This window comes from Pseudorca crassidens, chromosome 4, assembly GCF_039906515.1.
Source record: "Pseudorca crassidens isolate mPseCra1 chromosome 4, mPseCra1.hap1, whole genome shotgun sequence".
Lineage (NCBI taxonomy): Eukaryota > Metazoa > Chordata > Mammalia > Artiodactyla > Delphinidae > Pseudorca > Pseudorca crassidens.
The window spans coordinates 135526713-135551974 of NC_090299.1; the positions used below are offsets into that span (position 1 = coordinate 135526713).

A 25262-nucleotide genomic window follows, 5' to 3' on the forward strand; every position below is an offset into this window, starting at 1 on the left:
CATTCGATGGTCTGATGTCTCTTGTGTGGCTGCTAATGCCACACCAGACACTGGCCTGAGGAACAGTGAGAACAAATTGCAGACCACGGGGGAGTCAGTGTTCTGACGGTGCTTAAAGACATAAATGAAGCTGTATGCTTTTAGGGACTCTCTGTACTCTCCAGGCTACCCCAGCCTCTGTTACTCCCTATAAGTCTCTGGATGACTTCACACTTGTACTGCCTGCCTGGCTGCAGAACTCATTTGAGTTCTCATTTACATATTTCTCCTAAGTCCAACATACTTATTGCATTATCTCAGCAGGGACTGGATGACTCAGCAGCAGCACAGGTCGTCTGCACTATCAAATCCAAATATGCCCAGAGTCTAGAAGGAGAGAAGAGGTAGTCCCGCCAAGCTGTAGGCAAGTTGGTAGTAAATTGGGCCTTTCGCTGGAGAAATTGCTCATTACTGGGAACTCTTTTTCAAGAAAGAAGCAGATCAATTAGACTGTATCTATACCTGATTGACGGGATTTGTGAAATGGGGAGGGCATTCAAATTCTATATAAAGATTCATTGATAGGATTGGTTAGTCTGGAAATGAGAAGTTCAAGTACTTGATGGCAGTTTTAAGTATTTGATGGGAACCTGAGCCTCGGGGCAGTCTTGGAATGACCTCTCATGTCCCTTTCAGTTTTGAGATTCCAGCAGTGACTCTTGGAACAGGGGCACAGAGAGGATTCTTTTTTTGTAAAGGCTCACATGCACATAAAACTGCTCCATGGCCAATCATTCTGATTCCCACGGGGGCTTTCTTGGCTTGTCTTTTCACTTCAGACGTCCTATATCCCCAGAACTAACAAGATATCAACAGATTCTATACTCTTAAATCTTTTCCTTCAGGGATGACAGGACATGAAATCCCACGAGAATTGGAGAAGCAAAAGTCAGCCAGAGGGCTCAGCGGTTCAGCAGCCAAAAGCACAGGTAACAATTGAGATCTTGCTTCTTGTACCACTTGCTTTTTATAGGTCTCCACAATCCAATTCAATTCGTAAGATGCTGTTTGCAGTAGAATTCCATGTGCCATTCCTGCCAGAGTGTGGAGGTTTAGCATCGTCATTTAACAGCTATGCCATTTAACTAGCACCTCACTTCTGTCATCCCTTTGCCTAAGTGTGAATCCATTTTTATCGCAAATACCCATGCAGCTGGATTTTCTGCTTTTATAGAAGTTATGTCAAGCCAAGCCTTCCCAGAAAATGGTACCAACTTCAGTTTTGCTATATGTGCACGTTTAGCTGAATTTAAAAAAACACATTGAATTCTTTTAATAACATTCATTTCAATTATCCCTTCATATTTCAAATTTTAGCTACGAAAATATAAGTAAGATGACTTTTTGGGGGGAGGCAGGATTCAGTTTTGCATGGTTGTGCAGAGACAACAAAAGAACAAAATTCAGGAGTGGCAGAAGTTGTAGACAGATTGAGTCCCAAAAGTGAGTTGTTTACAACTAGACTAATTTTACATACATCTGCTTTTTCTTCTTTTTTTTCCCCCCACACTAAAAACATTAAAACCAATTGTCTTGATAAATTACTATTAGGCATGACAAGCTGCAAAGAAAAATGATTAGGCCTTTTACCCCCTTTCTTTCTAAGGGCAGACTAATCAAACCAAAACATGCAACCTGTAATTTTTGGAAGGCTGTGCAAAATTTCTTTATTGCGTTTAGATGACTATTTTATGGGGGGTGGAAGGGTTTTTCCTTGCTCCTCAAATTGTATTTATTATTAGTTTATTCTCATAAGAGTTAGTATGAGTTTAATTTTCATTGAAAAGCATTTGTCATACTGCTATTTGCCCACATGGCAGACTTGTTCTCTTATCGTAAAAGCTTCAAGACAAACTACAGTTTCTGAAGTTTTAGTTCCTTTCAGATCAATTCTTCTTTACAAGATTTTCCATTTGATCAACTTTTGGTCAAATTAACATCAAGCAGCCCATCTGGTGGACATATGAACCTAGAGATTAGGTGAGAAAGCAAACTGAGCTTTTCATAAAAGTTCTTTCTACTACCAAGTGACTGGCTAGAAGAACATTTTTCCTGAAAAACTGAAAGTCAACAACTTGATTGGCCAACACCAAAGAACTTAAAATGTGAAATATTTACTTAGTAAATATTAGGTAGTCATTGAAATAATAATAATTTAAAAGACCAAGTGCAACGGAGAGTGTGCTTATTATACAAGGACAAGTACAAAAGCAGGATGCAAAATTGTATATATAGTAAAATTTTAACCATAAAAATGTTGTGCATATAATAAAGCAGGCAGGGACAGTTTTAAAGATGATACAGGTCATTCTATTGTGATGGTATCAGAAGTGATTACCTTTTTCTAATTTCCAACTTTCTGAAATAATACTATATTGCTTTTACAATAAGAAATTTCTCCCACTTCGCGAATAGGTTTCTCCATGGAATACACCCTTCCAAGCTATGCCAGATATACTATACCATGCCATACCATACTGTACTATCTTACCAAATTATTTTGTGAGCAGCTGGAACAAACTTGAAAGTAATAGGACTTAAAAAAAAATCAGTGACCAAGGTTTAAATCTGAAGTTACTTTTTTGTTCCGTATCTAAGAAATTGGCAGCAAACGAGCTCAGGGTCACATGAGCAAATTAGGAGATGTAGTGTTGATGTATTCCTTGTAATTTCCAAGGAAAGTATCCACATCTCAACCTACAGCTGCTATTGACGGGTTCTCTCCTTGACTAAACTTTAGTCAGGCTCCTGAGTCCTTTTCCTAACTAGGGCTCACCTTTCGTACTTCCATGTCTGTCTTTGCATTGCTCAGTTTTCATAAGAATCCTGCTGTTGCTTTAGCCAAAATCCCCCACCCTTGATATCGGATCACCTTCAATATCTGTTTGGGTTCTTTTATCTTCCATCATCCCCCTGATGTGATCTGATCACTTGGCCTGCCTGGAGTAAGAATCCTGTTCAGTCAGTTTAGGGGGAATCTCTCTCACCCCTGGTGTTCTTAGTAATTTCCCATTCACTTCTCACCCCTCCCACACACTCTGCTCCTGGGTTATAAATTCGCATTCTTCCTTGTGGCATTCAGAGTTGAGACCACTCTCTCCCATACTGTAAAATCCCATAGCAGCAACCCCTGTATTGTTGTATATAATCCCCTGAATAAAGTTGGCCTTACTGTTTGACAAGTGGCAGGATAATTTTTTCATTAACAATATATTCTTTGCCACTTCACTTTAATTGTAAATTCAGAAGGTGAGTCCCCATGCCCTGCCCCACCACCATTTAGAAAACACAGACGTGTACTAAAAAAGAAAATGACTACCACTCACAACTACACTCTTCAGAAATATGGAGTATTAACATTTTGATGTTTCTCCTTTTTAAGTGTACATTGCTTTCTTCTCTTTCTTTTTCTGAACTAGGTTTATACTGGTATGTTTCCAGCTCTTTTCTCTTATTCCTATAGCCTAAGAATGTTTCCATGCCATCAAATATTCTTTGAAACATGAGTTTTAGTGGCTGTATTATATTCTGAAATTTGTATATTCAATCAAGTATTTAACCATTTTCCTACTGTTGGCTATTTTGTTGTTTCCAGTTTTTCCCACAGTTATGTACTATTGGTGCTTAAAAGTCTTTAACATAAATCATTGGCTGTATTGCTATTTATTTTCTTAGGATAGACTCCTGAAAGTCTAATTTTTGAGTATGTACACTTTTAAAGCTGTTGATACTTAGTGATCAACTCCTTTCCTGGAAATGTGTTCCCTTATCACCAGTTGGATAAGGGAATGCCTGATTTGATACACTTTAGATAATATTTTGCATTATTCAAGTTAAAAAAAAAGCACAAAAACTTATAGTAATTTGATAACCTAAACCATTCTTTCACTGTTAAGTGATTCTTATGTCAATGTAATGCTAAATACTGTAGCTTTAAGCACTGCATAAGTACCAGACCTTAATACACATGGCAAGTGGTGCTGACTTAATCTCTTTATTTTCCTAAATAGTTGAGTTTGAAATAACTCAGTGACAAAACTTGTCCTGGGTTACCTTTTGAGTTAAAACTTAATACAAATATTCCCTAGTTATTGGTCTAGTAATATTTAAAAAATTCCTTTCACCACCTGACATAATTTTTTTAATAAGTTGACTTTGTTTTATTAACACACTCTATTATTTAGCCTAGTTTTAGGTTCATAGTCAAACTGAGTAGCAGGTACAGAGATCTCCTATATACCTCCAGTCCCACATATGAGTAGCCTCCCCCATTATCAACACTGCTCACCAGAGGGGTACATTTGTTACAGCTGATGAGCTTACACTGACACATCATTATCACCTGACATATTTTTGTTAATTAGTATTTTTCTTTGAAAAGTCGCATATATATATTTTAAAATTTTATTGTAGTTGATTTACAATGTTGTGTTAGTTTCAGGTATACAGCTGAGTGATTCATTTATACATATACATAAATTCATTCTTTTTTGGATTCTTTTCTCATGTAGGTTATCACAGAATATTGAGTAAAGGTCCCTGTGCTATACGGTAGGTCCTTGTTGGTTATGAATCATATATATTAGTGTGTGTATGTTAATCTTAAGCTCCTGATTTATCCCTCCCCCCACCACGTTTCCCCTTAAGTGGGACCATAAGTTTGTTTTTAATATCTGTAAGTCTGTTTGTGTTTTGTAAGTAAGTTCATTTTTATCATTTTTAAAATTAGATTCCATGTATAAGTGATATCATGATATTTGTCTTTCTCTGACTTACTTCATTTAGTATGATAACCTCTAGGTCCATCTGCGTTGCTGCAAATGGCGTTATTTCATTCCTTTTTTATAGCTGAGTAATATTCCATTGTATATATGTACCACATCTTCCTTATCCATTCCACTGTTGATGGTCATTTAGGTTGCTTCCATACCTTGGCTATTGTAAATAGTGCTGCAATGAATATTGGGGTACATGTATCTTTTCAATTTATGGTTTTCTCCTGATATATTCCCAGGAGTGGGATTGCTGGGTCATATGGTAGTTCTATTTTTAGTTTTTTAAGGAACCTCCATACTGTTCTCCATAGTAGCTGCACCAATTTACATTCCCACCAACAGTGTAGGAGGGTTCTTTTTTCTCCACACCCTCTCCAGCATTTATTTGTAGACTTTTTGATGAGAAAATCATATATTTTTATACACAAGAAAATCAAACAATTCCTCTGATTCTGTATACTAATATCTTCTCATGACTTGTTTTCTTACTGGCGTATTCTCTTAGTTAGATTTGCCAGAGCATTTGTTAATTTATTCTTTTTAAAAATAAACTTTCAGATTTAGTTAAAATTTCCTGTGTTTTCACATCTGTGAATTTTAAAAATTCTACCATTAATTTTCAACTTTTACTAGATTTATTACATTGGTTTTATTCCATATTTTTTTTTACTAGTATCTAGTTCCTTTGTTTTCCTTTTCTTGTTTAATAACTAAAGATGTACAGCTGTGATGTTGCCTCTGCTTATAGTTTGCTTGCTAAGCATTCAATTGTGTTTTAATTTTGTTTGCCTTCACAGGTTTTTTAGAATTTCTTCAGGTGTTTTTCATTTCTGTTATTAATTCTTTAAAAAGTATACTGAGATCAAAAAGTGGGTTGAATAGGTCATATTTTTATTGAGTTTTTAAAAAATCAGATAGCATATTATCAATTAAGGGTTTTGAAAAGTGTACAGTCTGTTAAGTACAAACTTAACATTATCTTAATTTTTTATATACCCTATTTTATTGTTTTTGCATTTTTACTGTTTTATCAAAGATTCAAAGTATTTATAACCTCTTACTACTACTGTGGTTTTTGTCAAATTCTTTTATTCTACCACATTTTACTTAAGTATTTTTAATATTTGCCACATAAAAGAACATGGATGACATGCTTTTATTTGGATTTTAGAATTTAAATAAATAAAATGATTTCTTTTTCTAATACTTTTGCCTTGAATCCTATTTTCTAAAATTAAGATTGAAAACAACTCATTTATTTCTTTTTCTTTAAGCAACCATTAATGACCATAAATTTTCAACTTTTCTTTAGTATTTTTTTTTACAGTATATCTTCAAAAAGCAGGATATAGTTTGATTTTGTCTTTTATCCAAATTTGAATCTGCATCTTTTATAAAAGAATATATAATGTGGTATTTGGAACCAGGCAATCATGGTTACAAATCTCAGATCTGTCTCAGCCACCCTTTGCAAGCTTCAGTTTGTCTATAAAATGGAGGTAAATAATACCATTAGTTACAGGGTTGTTGCAAGGTTTAAAGGAATTAATATGTGTAACATGCTCTGTAATGTTCCAGGCTTGTGCAAAAGTCCAGGAAATTGTAGAGATAGTTGTTGTTACTATGATAACCTGGAAGAACAGGATAGTAGGTGATTCTAAACATGGGCTTCAGAGTCAAAAAGAATTAAACTGAAACCCCACCTCTACCACTTATTAGTTCTGTGACCTTGATTACAGATAACCAATCCATCTTAAAAAGGAAAATAATATCTACCTCATAAGATAGCTGTGAGGACTTGATCTATGGTATCTATGTGAAGCATTTATATGTGCTTCACACAGTGCCATTTGCCCTCAGTGATTGTGACTGCTCTTTGAGGATGTTTAACTGACACATGTATTTTCATAACTGCTGTTCTAATTATAACCTTATTTTGTATCTTTTTTTTGCCTTATTTTAGTTTTTGTCTTTTGCTAGAAAGATTAGGTAGATGGATATAGTGTATATATATTCTATAATTATATAATATTAAGTGATTTCGAAGGTATATATTTTGTTTTAAAATAATGATTACTTTTATAAATTTCAGAGATTTTTTACCTTATATTTTTTGATTAGTAAAGACTTGATAGGGCATTATTTTATTTTTAAATTATTTTCTAGTTCCTAGACATTTTCATATTATTTGAGCACTGGACCTAGATTATTGCAATAAAATTATGATCTCTTGCATATTTTTATCATCAGTATTTTACATTCAGATGTTTTATAAATAAATTTATAATAATTATTTAAATTTAATTCCATGTTTTATTGAATTCATTATTCAGCACAAATTCTTTAATGCCATAACTTCTTTTTTTTTTAATTTTTGAAGTACAGTTGATTTATAATATGTAAGTTTCAGGTGTACAGCATACTGATTTAGTTATATATGATATATATACTTTCTTTTTGAGATTCTTTTCTCTTATAGGTTATTACATAACACTGAGTATGGTTCCCTGTGCTATACAGTAAGTCCTTGTTGGTTATCTATTTTATACCTAGTAGTGTGTATATGTTAATCCCAGCCTCCTAATTTATCCCTCCTCCCACCCCCTTTTCCCCTGTGGTAACCATAAGTTTGTTTTCTGTGTCTGCAAGTCTCTTTCTGTTGCTAAGTATCTCTCACTTATTTAGAAGATATTTGGGGGAATACTTTCATGATGACATAGAAATGCTATCTTTTCTAAAATCTTGGACATCCAAAAAATATATTTGTTTTCTTCTTACACAAACACATTAGCTGACTAAATATAAGTTGCAACGTTTTCCCAATAAATCATGTAGTCCATTATCTCAAATTTTTGTTACATCATTTTCTAAATTGTAAAACTGATTTTGATTTTTTAGAAGAAAATCTAAGTTAACATATTTCCTCAATACTTTAGGGTTGTTTTTTCATCTTTATAACTATAACAGTTTGCTAAGATGCTTTTAAATGTGGGTATATTTCCTTATTTTTTGCTAGATCACAGCGAGTCCGTACAGTCTGCATATTCATTCCCCCACTCTTCTGTACTCTGAAGCTTTGTTAAACTATGTCATTGATTGTATTTTCTAGCCTATTTTTAAAAACACCTATTATACATGAGTTGGATTTCTGTTCTCCATGTCTTTTGACTGTTTTTAGTATTTCCATATATTGGGAACAAACCCTTTTCCAATTATGTTCTCAACTTTAATAATTGATTTTACCCACTGTCACTCCTTTTTGTTATAACCAACGTGGATTTTAGTTTGCTATTGAAATTTTAAGTTCCAAGTTTATTTTATTTTTGCCATATGTCCTCTAGTCACTTGATCCATTTTCGTCATGTCACATGTTTCACCTCATCCTGCCATCTCAGCTAAAATGTCTTTCATCTGTTTTGCTTTCATCTCAGCCTGACCTCGACCCCCGACTTTCTGTTGATGTTTCTTCTTTATGTTTTCAATTTGTTTATGAGTTTGCAGTTTTCTGAAATTTTCTTTTTTGGCTCCTGTATATTGTCAGTGGGTATCTAGCACTGATCCTGAAAGCTGAATGGCTTAGCTTAATTTAATAAATGAAAATTAAAGATAAGTCATACTTCTTTACAGTTATTTTCTAAAAACAATTACACATCATTAGTTGGGATGTTCTTATTTTGTGTCTGTGTGTCGGGGGTGGGGGGGCATACTTGCATATTTCCCACTATCTCCACACTGATAGCTTGGTGCTTCTTGGGAAGATATATGACAACCTTACTCATTAAGGAAGTGATTTACAGAAGTATAATTATCCTGAGTCTTCATGATGAAATTCTCCTTCCCTTCCTTTCACATGGTTTTTGAAGTTCTCATATCATTTATTTGTTCTCTCCTTCAGTCTTCTTAAAAGAGAACGCATCTATAGAATCACGTTTGACAAGAGATTTGGTGGTTGTTTATCCTTTGCTTCTATTCCTTGTGTTCAGATCAAATTTTGTTCTCTGCTCTAGGACTACAGAGGACTTTGGTGCAACTCATAACTCAAGATCCCAGGACTTAGCAGCTTTGTCTGGTGCAGCTTTGTCACAAATAGGTGGAACATGATTCTTTGGCACTATGTACTGATAGGTCTGCAAGCAACTAACTTCCTGAATAAACAGTAAGTTTTCTTGCCCATCCCATCTTTCCTTCACAGAGCTTTACTGCAGGGCCTCAGGTTGCTTTCTACTGGGAGAACTACTTTTTCTGCATGTATATAGAAAGACCAGAGCTGGAGTGGAGAGAACTTTAAAAAATTAGCATTTGTGTAGTAGAGTGATAGCTAGGGGTCAGCGGGTGGACTACTGGTTTTATTTGCTTCAATCCCTCTTTTTCAACCTTAGAATTAACTGGAATCAGTCCCATATTCCAGCATTAGCTTTATTCCAGTCTTTGTTTCCACTATTATTAAGAATTCCATCTTTTTGATGCCTTTCCTTCACAAGCATTTCTTAGAGGCCACTGCTGGCTGCTGACACATCACCATTTTAGACAAGAGCTCAGCTATTACACAAGTTTTTCCAGGTATGACCTTAACAAAAACAGAAACCAACCAAACAAAAAACTCCTATGAACATGACAAATGGAAATGTCAGTTATACTGAAAAGGAGAATTGAAGCCATTATTCTTCTATGGAGTACAAATAACTACATTTTGATAATTTTCCCTCTTTTCTTTTTAATATATCAATTACTGGCAAAAGTAGCCGGATGAAAATACCTCAGGCACCCGCATTCTCTTTTGCCCACATAAGGGTAATACCATCTGCATTTCTCCAGGTCTCCTACTTATAGAAAATTCTGTTATTTAACATTCATCACACTGCTGCAGCACTGGGAACTTACAGAGCTCATACAAGATATGTTCCCTGACTATATCTTTCCCAAGAGCATGCACACCCCCTGAAAAGACCAGCTGATAACGATTTTGCAGTCTGCATCGAGGAATTAGTGGGCAGAGACTATATCAGAGATTGCAAACTTGTAAGCCTACAGGGGCCAGAAAGATGGAATTACTGAGCAGATAAGATTCACTGCCTGCTTATTAAACACATCTGAATAGTCTTCATTATCAAAAATAATTATTTTCTCTTTTGTGTTTTTATTCATAGCATGATTCTCGATACGTCTTTTATTCTCCCAGTTCTGATAGAATTATGAGTTTAGAGAAATGTGTCTCAAATATAAGAAGACAATATGGAAAGCATGATAACAAATGAAATATCAAAAGTAATTTGTAGCAAATGATACAATAATACAATAGGGAGTGGCTGGAGATTTGAATTGTTACATGAGACATGGATTTAAGCATGGTTTAAAATGGCAAAAAACTGAAATTATATTGTGCACATTATTTTTGAAATATAACATATTTAGAGGCCAAATCTGACCACAATATGGCCTTTCAAATAGTTTCTTTTGGTTAGATTTTGGTTTTTGTGTGTTGGTTTGAGATTATTATTATAGCATATTACTGTTCTCTTGTGTTCTGCTTGTAGTCCATGTCTAAGGTAGGACTTAGGCAACTAAATTCTAGAAGCTCCACAAATAACTCTTATGCTCATCTGGGATTGAGAGTCACTGGTATAGGCAGCTGGTTAGGGTGGACGTGCTCCTCCTACCTCCCACCTAACCCCACCCCTCAAAAAAATGGTTTGCCTTCCAAGCATGACAGCAACAACACATGCTTGCTGAGAGGATTATTATTTCACTGTATGGCTGGGCATATCAGTGGCCATGACCCATGATCACACGGAGGCAGTTAAGAAAGCTAAGAACGCTAAACATCATCAATGGCCATTCCTCACCTCTGAGGTACCACTGTGTTGATAAAATGGGGATGATTCCAGTGAAGATAGAAAAGGCCCCAGGGCGTAGCCTAAGAAAAAGATATAACAGAGAAAAACAGGTCTGGGAGACGTGAGCAATCTTGACCCTAGACTATTATATGATTTTGTGAGGCGTGGAAAATTAATCAGCTATTTCCATGTCCTCAAAGTCCTTACATTCCTCCAGCACCCTTTGACTTGATCATGTTCATCTAGTAGCCTTCTAATTACTAATTATATTTTATAAAAACTTTATTATTAATATTTGGCAAGGGTCTAATGAATACAAGCATTCTTGTCACTGGGAAGAAATCTTCCCATAAAACAGATTTAATCCATTGGGATTGGGGGTTATAAATCAGTCCTCCATGAGCTTAGTTAACAGGACTCAGACATCAAAACTCTAATTGATTCCAAACCCACTGACAAATTCAGTTCTCTGGTTTGCCACGTTGAAGAACAAACCCTTGACTGCTCTGTGAGGCTCAATTTTGGGAAGTGGGTGGAGGTGTGGTAGCAGTACATTCTGGGGACAACACTCTGGCACTGATTTAAAATTTTTCTAATTTTAAAACCAACTTGGAAAAACTGATTTTAAAAATGTATTTTGATGGAAACTTTTATCTGTGATCCAAAGTCCTCAGCATTTTTCTTATATTTTTTCCAGGATGTGAAAATTGAGTTGAAGAAATCTGTTGAGTTTCCATGGAAATGGTGCCAATTAATTTTTTTCTGTTCCTCAGGAAAATTCCTTGACTTAGCAATAATGTAGCTTCCTGGCAATCCCTTGGCAGTCTTCAACACAGGGCATCTGAAATGCCTATACTTTCAGTGGGAGAATAGTTGGCTCTCAAAATCCCTTTCCCTTCCAGCATATAGTGAAATAATTGAATAATTTCTTTAACCTTTAGAGAACCTGTCCAGTCCCTTTAAAAAATCTTGACTCTGACAAACACTTCACAAAAGGGTCTTTTTGTTCTCTATCAAATAAAGAGATTATCATTGGTGAAGCATGCACTGTTTTTCCTATTACACCATGAAATCCCAGGGTATTTGAAGAGTATTCATTAATTTAGGAATAAGTAGTTTTGATTGTCTAGTATGTCCCGTGGTCTGGATGGTCATAAATATCTGAAAAGATTTAGAGAAAAATGGCTGGACATTGTAAGTCCATTAGGTACTTAATTCTTTAATTTCAAAACCTTCCCCATTATTCTTTTTTTTTTTTTTTGCGGTACGCGGGCCTCTCACTGTTGTGGCCTCTCCCGTTGCGGAGCACAGGCTCCGGACGCGCAGGTCCAGCGGTCATGGCTCACGGACCCAGCCGCTCCGCGGCATGTGGGATCTTCCCGGACCAGGGCACGAATCCGTGTCCCCTGCATCGGTAGGCAGACTCTCAACCGCTGCGTCACCAGGGAAGCCCCCCCCCCATTATTCTTAATTATGTTCTTCTCATGCTGGATTCTGATTTCCCTGCAGACTGCAGTTATTAGGAAGGTTTTTTTCCCCCTAACATTTCATAGGATTTAATGTTCCTCTACTCCTTGAAAACAGAACAATAATCTTTTCCATTCTGCTGAATTACTAATGTCCACAGTTAAAGGAATCTAGGGGAACTGCTCTAAGGTGACTAATCAAAAATATCATCAATAATTGGATTCACATATCTAGAGAGTGAAAAATTCACACAAAAATTTGATTAGAATTTTCAGTAACCTAACCCCCCCCCCAAGAATTAAAAAAATCTGGTCATCATTGATCTTGAAGAAGCAAATTAAGTAACAAGATATGGACAGATGTTAATCCAGTAAAATATTTTATAATTTAGGTTCTTGTTTCCTTTCACCATTCTCTCCTCCCCTTTTATTCTGAGTACAGAAGGGACTATTTTTTCTATACATATGGTAGAATATTAATAGGTTTCTTCTAGGCTTCAAAAACATTAGCAGCCTTTTCTTATATTGCTCTCTGTGGGACAACCAGAGGATGACAGATCTGGCATTCTGAGGATCCCTTCATTACACTTGCTACTTGTCCCCTTCTTTCATCTCCTGTGGCCTTCTTCACATCATCCTCCTAATTCTAACGTAATTTAATTAAAATATAATAATTGAATAATTTGTTAAAAATGCTTTAGGGAAACTTTCTCCCAAAGAGCTTAAAGCGTCCCCTCTCTTTATTCTTTTCCAAGCTCTGTGAGGTACGTGGAAGAGTCCAGATAGGAATAATCTTCTCTACTTTAATTCTTCAATAACTATTTGATCCTAATTGTACAATGATCTCACATGGAGTTCTGCATTTATTTCTTGAGAGAGCTGAAGGCACAGTGGGAGGCTAATAGTAGACTTATCTTTCCCTTCAAACTAAGAAATCACTGGAAATGAAAAATTGTCCAATAAGGAGAGTTTTTTGCATACAAATTTATAAGTAGTCTATCCAAGTGATTTGTAGGAGACTGGAAGTTCAGGTCCATCGTGTGCTGCATTCAAACACCACATACTTAATTGGAAGAATGATCTAAGTACAACCTCGCTGCCGTGAGAAATGCCACTTGAAGTGATGGGTGATGATCATTCATTTAAGGACACACCTTTGTTTGAAGGATGAGCCACAGCATCCCAGGAGCAAGTCCATGAGGTTCTGTATTTAATAGGTCAGTGGGTGTCAGAAGTTGGTGCAATCAGCACTTTGCTATTTTCACAATGGCACACAAAGAGGCTATGGAAGTGGCTGCTGGTGAAATAACTTCCCAGTTTTATTTTAATGTCTCTCTCAATGATGTATGAGTAACATTTCAAGGTAATATTATTTTGGAGTGATGTTATTTCAAAAGTGGGTTGAGGTTAAAAGCATCTGTACATGCTCATTGATGATCAGAGTCATCCAGTGTTACCTCCACCTCTGCCACCTTTTATGTTTTTCATTTCTGAACTTTAACCAAAGATTTATTATCAGAAAAACATCATAATAAATAACCTGCCAGAGTACCTCTTTTCAATAGGAACCAAGTGTGTCAGGAAAGACTGGAGGCAGCTGCCTCCTTATGAAGCAAGAGGAAAATATTCCTCCTGTTTGAGATGCCTCTGAGCTACAGTGTTCAGCTCTTTTCTGCATGACAAATAATTGTTCCAATAAATGGTAGGTCCATTACCTAAGGCAAGAGAATAGTGAGACAATCTTTGACTGGAGTTCAATGCAGAGCACAGAAAACCCATGCTGGTCCCCTTCACGGGGGCATCAATCATCTGCCCCTCCTACCAAGTTAGGTTCCAGAGGCTTCTCTCTAAAGGTCTCTGAGGGATGTTAGAGAATTTGTCTTACTTGACCTTCCTGGAGCTCTGATAACAAACAACATTATCAACATCACCACAAATATCCTAGTAAGGCCTTTGTTAATTAAAATAATTTGGCTTTGTTAATTAAAATAATTTTCTTGCATTAATCTTACTATGGAAAAATTATATTTGGATAAGACACTGACTGACTTAACAGTAAAATTAGCCAAGTACACAATTATTTACTTCTATAGCAGGAGACTTTGTTCAGTATTCATAAGATTTCTTTAACTCTTACTTAGAGATTATTAAATAAACTGAAGTTCATGTTAGTACCTTGTTTCTTAGGGCCATGGAACTTGTCACCATTTGATTGTCTTCTGGCAGTCTTTTGTTGAAACACTGTAAAAAATAGAACACAGATTATTTATTTATAAAAAAGAACACACTGTGGAAGACTGTAGGAAATTAGAATGCAGTACTTCATTTTCCTTAGTAACAATTCCTGAATTGTATTATTTTTTGAGTAGGAGGATTATTAAATTTACAATTTTCTCATTTGTGCAGCTTATCAGTCATTTTCAAAAAGCATTTTCTTTGCACAGAGTAGTATAATGCTGATGGAACGCCTCATTAAACTGTTTAAATCAAGATATGATTCCATTTTGATACCAGGTAAAGATAAAAGCTGCATTTTGTTAAAAGTGATAAATGCTAAAATCACATGAAAAATTCCATTTGCACAGAAATTACTCATGCTGACTTTTTGGTGATAAGCAAGGATAAAGACTGTTGCTTCTTAAACAGATGAAAAGACTGCTGGATTCCCAGATGTAATAATAAAAAAGATACTTTATTCGTGCATCATCTAGCTAGACCTCAGACCTATTAAAGCAGCTTATTCGAATTACTCCATTATCTGAAAAGTACTTTGTTCTCATTTATTATTTCTTACATGGAATTCTGTGAGACAAGTCAGCATTACCCCATTCAGCAGATGAAAGATAAAATTGATTGTTTAATATTTATTGAGCACCCACAAAGTTCCGTATACCTTCTGGTATTTGTTAACGAGGAAGTCTGTAGCCTTTAGAGCTTGATTTTAGAAACTGAATATCCCAGACTTCCATTTATTTTTTGTGGGTAAACTATAGGGTTTGGGAACTGAAAGAGGCCTTGGAGATTTAGTCCGATGTCATATGTTTATAGATGAGAGAGGTGGAAATAACTAACATATAAAATAACTAACATATAAAAGGGCTACGTAATTTTGCAATGATAGTGGAGCTACCATTTTGGATCTTTGCCATTGGTCTCAGTATTCTTTAAACCAGTCTAATATCAAGGTCATATCTGTGATGAATCCAGATAGCATTTTTTTCAAATTTAAGAAAGTTCCCTAAGCCATATCAAATCAATAATTATTTATTAAGCACATATACTTTGCCAGCTGTTGTCAAGAAAAAGGGTACTCTGCTCTGTCCTTCAAACGGGAGAAGCGAATATACTTTCAAAGTATGATGTGTTTAAGAGAAATTATACACATGAAATAATATTTTTGGTTGAAAATCAATTTTCTGCTTCAAGTTAGTATTTGGAAAACATGCTAAATATAACTTACTGGCAAGTTCTGGGTTTGTGGCTTACATTTTTTCTCAAATAAAATATACTGATGGATATATGGTATGTGAATGTATTTTAGGATAATAAAAGCATTTTTATAAGTGGTGCTTGACTTTTTTCATTGGCTGGTTCGTAAAGTCTTGAAAGAATAAAACACTTTTGAAATTTTAATAACATGCAGACGCTCTGTGCTTTTTCGCCAGTATTGTTAAGATAGTAACTGAGACTGTCTCAGACAAAAAAGCTCTAATCTGGCATCATTAATATGGGAAATAATCTGAATCCAAAGACAAATTCAGAAAATAAATTCTTCCAATAAAAAGTATATTAATTGATAAGTTTTAAGAACTCTGATAAATTTTGAAGCTATGGAGTACTAGAATTTTTTCCCAGCTTTTTGGCATTCATTTGTTAAAAATCAGTTTACACCTTATATTTTATTGAAATACATTTGTTGACAACAAATGTCCAGACTTTGTGAAATACAGCAAATGTTAGGTAAACATGCTCAGTTTCTAGATTAAGAAGTGACAGCAGCATATTTATTTATTGTTGACATTTCAGCAGCGTGTGTAGCTAGAACAGCCTGGGACGGGGTGGAGAATTGCGGTGGGAGAGTAGGGGTGCTCTGAGTAGAATGATGATGAAAGTGCTGATAACAGAACTCATTAAGAGCAGGATGGGCACTAGGTCATGCCCCATAGCACAAAAATCCTCTCTACCACAATAACCTCCCTTGAAATTCCCTCCTAACTCACCGCCAGCTCCACCCACTACAACCGTTATCCTCCTTTCACCTATAGACAAGCCTCATTTCCTTACAAGAACTCAATTAGCAATTAGCATATTGCCAAACACACTGTTTCTCCTTGTTATGAAAGTTGGGAGGTGTTTTTGAATATAAATTAATCTTGGGAAGACACCTATATTAACTTGTTTCTTGAAGAAAGAGCTAGCCCATCCAAATGATCACCGATGCAAACATGCATACCAAGGATACATGCTCTATTAGCCTTAGGAAAAGAATACATAGATATAAAATTCCAGACTTTGTTAATCTTTCTTTTTACAGTGAATATTCGCTGAAACATTTAAATTGCTTCTACCGGCGAAATCTTTGCTCTAGAAAGCTTTATACACTTTGTTTACCATCTCACCCACACAACGTTTATGAGAGGTAACTATAAAATCCATGATATAGGGAGAACCAAGCACTGGGTATGGAACATTCAGATTTATATATGGAAGGTATGTATTTTTATACAACAGGATTTTTGGTAAGATGAGATTCTGTTCTAAACACATAGCAACTGAAAAACAATCTATATACTAGAATGCTAATCTGCTTGGCACAGTGGAAAGGGTATAGTTTTGTCTTAATATTATCAACATGCATGGCATGGGAAAATGGCTTTCTCCTTCTGGGCCTTTATTTCCTTTGCCAATAAAGTTAAGGCTTAGGTGAGATGGTCTCTAGTGACTTACTCAGTTCTGATATTCCAAAATGCTACCAATTCTTTTTCCCCAAGTCATTCCAGGCCAAATGGTTCCTGGATAAATTCTCAAATGAACATGAATTTAAATAGAATGCTATCTCTGAGGGGGAGATTCTTTTTACTGGGGGCTTAGACTAACAGGAACACTAGCAAGTTAAATCACAGACCAATGTTAGTTTTTCATAATATATGGAGACAGTCCTGTCCCTGTGTGTTTGAATTCCCGGAGAATATTATTTTTGACCGCATTTTATTGCGTCAACGTTCAAATGATGCTATGAAGGCAATTATGAAATAACGTCAATTTTGATGACTCTGCCCTAGTGAAACCTTATTTTTCTCTTCCTACCTAAAATTGGAATTTGATGAGAAAGACTAATGAATGCATTATTAGTAGTTGTCACTACCTTTAAACATTAAAAAAGTCCATAAAGAAAGAAAAACAATTTTTGAGGTTCAAAATAATCGCAAACAATGCAAATGCCCCAAATATCACCCCCATTTATTTTAAATATTTGGTGGAATGACTTCTATAAAATTTTCTCTAGAATAGAAATGACACTGAATGGAAAAAATTATCATAGTATTAAATATTCAAAATGTTAAGCAAAGCAGAACTATCAGAAGAGCAGAGGAGGAGAAGGTGAAATACAACGAATTCACTTGCACTATTTGTCTTTCTAGGTTGCTTCTGCAAGAACGTTCTTCACGTCAACCTCATTAGTGGCCTATTTCAAGCAAACAGATTCTTCCAGGGCTGCCCTTCTTTGAAAATCTGATAAAGCGTATTTGGAATTATTCTGTAAGTGGCTAAGCTAATGGAAAGTCTGTGTAATGCGTAGCCAAATGTGTTCATAAAGCTATGAATTATAAACCACAAACCCCTTGATGTTCCATGCCCATCAGAAGTGTGAAGTGAAACGCTGCTTAGAGCTGCATACCTATCACTGATGATAATTCTTGAAACTAGGGATTTGACATAAAATGAAATATACAAATCTGTATGGTGCTTCAGGTCCTCAGTATAGGTAGCAGCAGTATGTTTATTAAACAGCAAACTTTCATTAGATTGATTGCTAACTATGTAGCGAAGTGCTGTGCTAGGTCCTAAGGATGCAAAGGTAAATAAAATGCGGTCAGTTTCCATACTGTCCTCCATTTTGGTGTATTATTTTAAGCAAAAGTCAAATGTGTCATTAAGGCCTACTCATGAGAGAGGACAGAGATAAAAAACAACCAGAAGGGCAAGGGTCATAATGTAACCTCTGTAGCTTTCCTCTTCCTACCTTGTTCCCCCAATTTGCACCCTGTGAATGGTAATTACAGAAAGGCAGAGTGAGGTAAAGGAAAGCAGTGCAAACAACCCCTTTGTCTAGCCAGTGAAGGCAGGGAACAGAATGTTCTAACCCGATGAGTAGTCATACTGACTAATCAAATCCAAGCTCAGAGAAGAGATGTAGCCTCTTTGCAAATGGATCAAGATAGACTGAGCACTCCAGTCAGCTTAAAAGCACCATCTCATTCTGTTAGCAAGAGTTATGCGTTGCCAATTTCAACAAATTTATCAAACGCAGGTCACCACATTTGAATAGGCACGCTAGGGGTGTCATGGCCACAAACAGAAATAGTCACATCAGACACATAACAGGAAGGTCTTTCACCTGAAAGTAGTTTACTGACTGCAGACATACAGTCAGGAGTTGCAGCTTCTTTTGGGGGAGTGGGAGGGGAGAATCTACAAATGATCAGCCAGCACACATGAGGTCATGGATGTGGTTACAGTGTACTCGGGAGATTGGTGGCGATAGGAAGTTGGAAAGTACATATCTGCGTGAAGGAAAATAGCATAGAAATTCTAATTCGGTGGAAATATCAATGAATGCTTTGGTTTCCTAAGGAGAAAACATTAATTTTCTTTCCAGTTTGTAATGGAAACTTTAAGTCTGATAGACGTGTTCCCATAAAAATCCTCTCCCAAAACAGGAAATCTCACTATAAATTACTTTTTCTACTTCTAAGGAACTGAATTTTCATTAGAATAGAATACAAACTTTTTATCTGCATATTTATCCTTTTTGATGCAAATAAGAATATTTCTATTCTTGAAATGTTTCTTATCCAGGAGGTTGGGACACTGAGAGAAAGAGAGCAATCGATTTGTGGAATTCTGTGTAATTAGAGCTTGAGGGCATTGTAATGAGTTTATTAGCAAAGTCTCTACTCCACCACTGGGTAGGCAGGTCTTTCTTCATTTTGCTACCAGGCAGGCAACATGTATTGAACACCCACTGCTTGCAGAGCACTGGACTAGGGGCTCGTTTCCTCCCATATGATTTCATGTGTGCTCACTGCTTGATTTTACTTCTTGAACACTTGTATTCAATAAAAAATGATATTAGCATAGACATTCCTCCAGTAACATCCCTGGTAATTTTCCTTTTGTTTCAAAGAGAAGTGGTTTGGGTTGTTAGGAAGTCACTGTAATACTCTAGAAGCTGCGATGAGTTCACCTTTTGGTTCATGCTTAGTGATTACCAAGAGTAATTTCTCTGGCCTCTTTCTTTCCTCTTATATCAGGAAATATTACTGTCCTAAGAAGTAACCAGTAGGATCTGGTCACGTTCACTTTGAACAAATATTAAATACTAGTTCTGCCAATAAGACTCAAACTACAAAAATGCAGATTGAAAATTTCCAAAGGACAGGGCTGCTTATTTGAGATTTTCTTGTTTCTTGAGGTGGACCTGTTTTGCTATAAACTTCCCTCTCAGAATAGCTTTTGCTGTGTCCCATAGATTTTGGAAAGTTGTGTTTTTATTTCCATTTCATTTTATTTTCTGACTTCCTCTTTGATTTCTTCACTGACCCATTTTTCTTTTTAGTAGCATGTTGCTTAGTCTCCACATGTTTGTGTTTTTCCCATTTCTCCCCTGTAACTGATTTCTAGTTTCATACCGTTGTGGTTGGAAAAAATGCTTGATATAATTTCTGTCCTCTTAAATTTGTTGAGACATGTTTTGTGGCCTAGCATAGATGCCAGTAGTACTGTCTTAGCCATGACAATCAAAATGTCTCTTAACACTGCCAAATGTCTCCAAATGTCTCCTGGGAGGCAAATCACCACCCGTTAAGACCTGCTACTCTAGGCCAATTGGGCTTCTACTAAAAGACAAATTTAACAGAGACTCTAGGAGCATCGTATGTTAAGGGGAAAAAGACCAGAATTCCCAATGTGAGCACACGTCTGAACAACTGCTCCTTGTCAGAGCTGTGCCAGTACTCTATCAGGAAAAGCAGGGAGGCAGAGGATCACGGGGAAAGCAGGGACACTGGGTTTACAAACAGATGATAAATATGTCCTCTATCCTGAGACCACCTGTGATATATATACAAAGTCCTAAAGCTCATGGTTTGGACAAGGTCACCAGGCCAGAGAGTAGAACCTAGGGCACTTGATCTAAGGCTTACTTTAATCCATTTGACAATATTTCTTCACTAATGAGGACAGAGGCCAATCCATTCTGCCACATTTATGATGATATGGATTAATTTTCCTAAGAGATTCTACAAGGTTTCTCTTTCTGTTTGCATTTCCATTGCATTGTATGTGATCAATTTCAAGTACAAGTGAATTGCAAGTGGAAAATTTCTGAGAGCAGCTGAGTTGTACTTGACATTTTGGGGTCCCAGTAGCTGAGTAGCTCTCAAAAAGGCTGTACACAACTTTGTTGCACTGTAAAATGCCAAGGGCAGCTCAGTAGCAATTGAAAATTGAAAGGGAAATTATATTCTACCCCAAATCAGCAACATGGACTCTGAAGAAGGATCTTGGTTTTATTAATTGTGTGAGGGGAAAATGGGAAATTGCCCTTTGATGTTGAAAAATTTTCCCAAATAGGCAGTCATCTCTTTGCAATGATTTATGGATATAATTTTACTACCCATCTATGTATATTATGAAAAGTGCTCATTTCTTTCTTTGATTTGTCTTAAATCAAGAATTTTGTCACTAAGAAGGACTGTGAATCCATGTTAATTCCTCTATATTCTTGAAGCTTAATGAACCTGATCCTTTCCAGTATTAGAGGGAGAAAAAGATGGAGAGAATATGATTCTTAAAAGCAGGCAGACTTCAAAAACTTTTCATTTAAGAAAAATGAGTTATCCTTTTCACTGTTACTAACATAAAATTAGGTTTAGTATAACAAGAATGGAATAAAAAATCCAGAAACATATCTCTTAATAAAATGAACCACGGGTTCAATTTTGTATTAATAAGTTACATTTCTGGGGATAGGAGATGGTGGTGATGGTGGAAATAGAGATTCTCTCTGATACATTATGCTGTGTGAAAGCAGTTAGAATGCTTAGCTATAAGTGAATATCCTAGAACTTTGTCCCCTTAGGTACAGGATTCCCTCTTCATTAGGAGTACTTAGATGGTTTAATAGAGGGGAGGGCTTCCCTGGTGGCGCAGTGGTTGAGAATCTGCCTGCCAATGCAGGGGACACGGGTTCGAGCCCTGGTCTGGGAAGATCCCACATGCCGCGGAGCAACTAGACCCGTGAGCCACAACTACTGAGCCTGCGCGTCTGGAGTCTGTGCTCTGCAACAAGAGAGGCCACGACAGTGAGAGGCCTGCGCGCCGCGATGAAGAGTGGCCCCCACTCGCCGCAACTAGAGAAAGCCCTCACACAGAAACGAAGACCCAACACAGCCAAAAATAATAAATAAATACATAAATTAAAATTTTTTTAAAAAAGGGGAAATTTAGGAATTACTAGGTTGATATATTCTTCTGACCAACCTCTGTAGTGTTAGTGAAGTCTCCTACCCACATTGATGTAGTTCTTGTTACTTTTATCATTTATTCGTCCTTGTACTCATTCAATTAATATTCATCAAATATTCATGGTTTCTGCTATGAATTCAGCACTGAGCTTGGCACCAAGGATACAAAAACAGATGAGGTTTTGAAAGGCAAAAACAAATGACTGGTCTCTTCTTTTATGGATCTTATGGGTCAGAAGGAAGAAATAAATATTAACTAATGACCCAGAAATAAATACATCAAGAAAGAAAATTGGTCCTACCATGTGTACAACCGTGGTAGCCAGACTGAGCTGGGTCGGGTCTAAATCACACATCTTCCCCTTCCTAGTTTTATCATCATGGGCAAGACGCTGAAACTCACTGAACATCAGTTTCCGTATCTCTATTTTAAATTTATTTATTTATTTATTTATTGTATACCTTGCTTTTTAGGAAAAGTACCTCTTTTTTTTTTTTTTTCCCCAGCCACGCCGTGCAGCTTGTGGGATCTTTGTTCCCCAACCAGGGCCCTCGGCAGTGAAAGCACAGAGTCCTAACCACTGGACCACCAGGGAATTCTCTAAAATAAGCCTATTAATGCCAACTGTGCAGGATTATTTCATGAATTAGACATTATCATGAAAGTTGCCTAATAATTATTATCATAAGGAGTAGACTAAGCCAACTTGTTCCTTTAGAGGAAAGGATATCCTGACCCCAATTCCATCTGTAATAGTTTCCTTAACTTCTAACTCTCCAGAATCCAGGAAGCACACACTTCTTCTAGAATTTAAAGTTAATCAAAGTCACCGTCTGTTCAGAAACTGAGGAAAGACAAAGTAGAATTGCTTTTAATTATTATCTATTGAGTGTATATCACATACCAAGTATTGTGCTGAGTACTTGTTAATTTTATCTCACTTAAAGATTACAACAATCCTTAAAATAGATGTTATTTCTATTCCCAACTTACAATGAGGAACTTGCATCTCAGATATATGAAGTTATTTACTTAGGTAATATCAGTGAATCTGAATCCTCCTTGTATAGCAGCATTGGGAAAACCCACTTTTCCTCCTGGGCCTTTCTTTCCCGTGTGTCTCCTCTACTGTCACACTTCATTTCAGACACTTCTGGTCATCAAACGTGTGCGGATTTTCCCCCACCAAGCAGCCCTTCAACACTATTTGGATATCCTACAATTGAATTCAATTTTATTCAATTCTGAGAATATCTACTCAGAGGTAGTGTCAGATCCCACAGATTAAGAGCTCAGTCCCACAAGCCTGCTTCTTCTCTATTTCAGATGCCAATCCCAAGTGGTAGATTCCTAGGTTACCCACAATTTCTGTCTGATTTGGTTACAAATTGGAGATTCTCACAACCCCCTCCTCAGGTTTGATTAATTTGCTAGAGCAGCTCACAGGACTCAGGGAAACACTTATTTTAAAGAATATGATAAAGGATACAGATGAACAGCCAAATAAAGAGATGTATAGGGCAAGGTCTGGGAGTCCCCAGTACAGGGAAGTCTGTACCCATGGAGTTGGGTGTGTCACCCTTCCTACGTGGACCTGTTTGCCAAACTTGAAGCTCCTGGAAACCCCTAATATCAGGGTTTTATTGAGGTTTCCTCACATAGGCATGATTGATCATTAACTCCATTTTTAGCCCTTCGCCCTTCTCTAGAGAATAGGGTTAGGGCTGAAAATTCCAAGCTTCTAATCACTGTTTGGACTTTCCCTACTAACCCCCCTCCAGGAGCCATGCAGGAGTCCACTCAGAGCTGCCTCATTAGAACAAAAACACTCCTACCACCCAGGAAATTACAAGGGTTTCAGGAGCTCTGTGTCAGGAACTGAGGGTAGAAACCTATATATATATATATATATATATAATTACATATATATATAATTACATATATATATGTTTGGAATATATATATATATATGTAATGCAGTATATAAATATGTGTGTATATCTATCTATCTATCTATCTATATCCCATTATCTCACAAAAGCCAACATGATTTTCCTATATCTCTCTGGTTTATTTGCCTAGTCACTTTGCTACAACTTTCTTGAGTTTCTGAAATAGGAAGTTGGGATTAGGCATCCCGCATTCTTTTTCCATCCCCTACTCCACATCCCTCTCTTCTGGCTACTGTAACACACCCTGGATGTGCCAGCATTCTGCTACAACTTCTGTGCTCTGGCAAGAATTAGGGTAAATTAATGTTCTTCTAATTGAATGCATGGCTTTCTGGGAAATGGTGTGTATTCTATTTAACAGATTTGCCTGAGCTAGGAAAGAAAAAAGGAAGCCGTGATGAAAGGCATTTACCCTGTGAAATGCAAAGAACATCACAAAAGAACTGGCCGATGAGGTAATGTTTTCCTAATGTGAGCACAGAATGATCAACAATCAATAGCATAAAAGGAAGAAGCAAGCAAGTATATTCCAGTGAAAGAGAAAAGGAAGAAATAATGGAAAGGGACTTTGATGACCTCATTTACAGTTCAGTTTTTGCTACTAATCTGAAATATGGAGAAAATAACCATACGTGCTTTTATATACTCAGGTGCAAAACAAAAACAAAAACACAATCACAGAATGTAACACGGATTCCTGTCTGCATATAACACAAATGTTGTGAGAACAAATTAGACTGTAATTGAATGAAAGATTTCTTGTAAATGTTGAAGGGTGTTGCGCTTGGGATGAGATAAATAGCCTTTAAAAGTTCTTAGAAACTCAAGATTTCTAAGATTCTTTAAATTCTGTGTGTGTGTGTGTGTGTGTGTGTATAAATGACAAATTGTACCGCTGTTATGTAGGGGATTTACATAATTAATCCACAGAAAAACTTTATCATTTGGTACTCAATAAATCTTTATGTAATTAATAAATATATGAATGAGGAGGAAAACCATCTCAATTCTCTTATTTCATATGGGGCTTGGTTGACAGCCTAAAGCAGTCCTTGTCCCTAATTCCTTCTCTAATGAAACGAGGCAATCACCTATGATGGACAGTTTGTTCTTGGAGAAATTGAATAGAAGTAGTTCTGACCATGGCACACAAGGCACAGTGGGTGGGAGGAGTTATACACTGGACTGAACACAGGGAGAACAAGTTAAACAGTGCACTCTGAGTGGTGAAAGTTCCCAGTCTTTTTCCCACACTCTGATATCAGTGTGCTGGCAACCAGGTATATAAATGTAGGTTAGAGTAAGTTGGAATTTATTCTAGAAATATTGAAAAACGTAGAGAATAGATCTATCTAAACTAACACTTTGGGGTAATTCAATGAAAAAGCTGGTTACCTCATTACCCTGCAGTGCAGTCCACAAGTTAGCAAGTAGAGTTTTCATTCA

At 36.4% G+C, this 25262-nt stretch overlaps 1 protein-coding gene and 1 long non-coding RNA gene across 5 annotated transcripts in view; one reads left to right on the plus strand and one right to left on the minus strand.

Annotated features, from left to right (window-relative positions):
• The window catches only part of LOC137223997 (uncharacterized), a 160142-nt gene extending 141978 nt beyond the window's left edge, over positions 1-18164 (plus strand). Inside the window, exons 3-5 of the long non-coding RNA XR_010943173.1 lie at positions 885-968; positions 8822-8970; positions 17757-18164. This is a non-coding gene — a long non-coding RNA (uncharacterized lncRNA). The remainder of the gene's footprint in view (positions 1-884; positions 969-8821; positions 8971-17756) is intronic.
• The window catches only part of BANK1 (B cell scaffold protein with ankyrin repeats 1), a 317778-nt gene that overhangs the window by 25708 nt on the left and 266808 nt on the right, over positions 1-25262 (minus strand). For all 4 annotated transcript variants that reach the window (XM_067736857.1, XM_067736855.1, XM_067736858.1 and 1 more), the window contains exon 11: positions 14290-14355. In XM_067736857.1, the coding sequence (XP_067592958.1) occupies positions 14290-14355 (66 nt within the window). The remainder of the gene's footprint in view (positions 1-14289; positions 14356-25262) is intronic.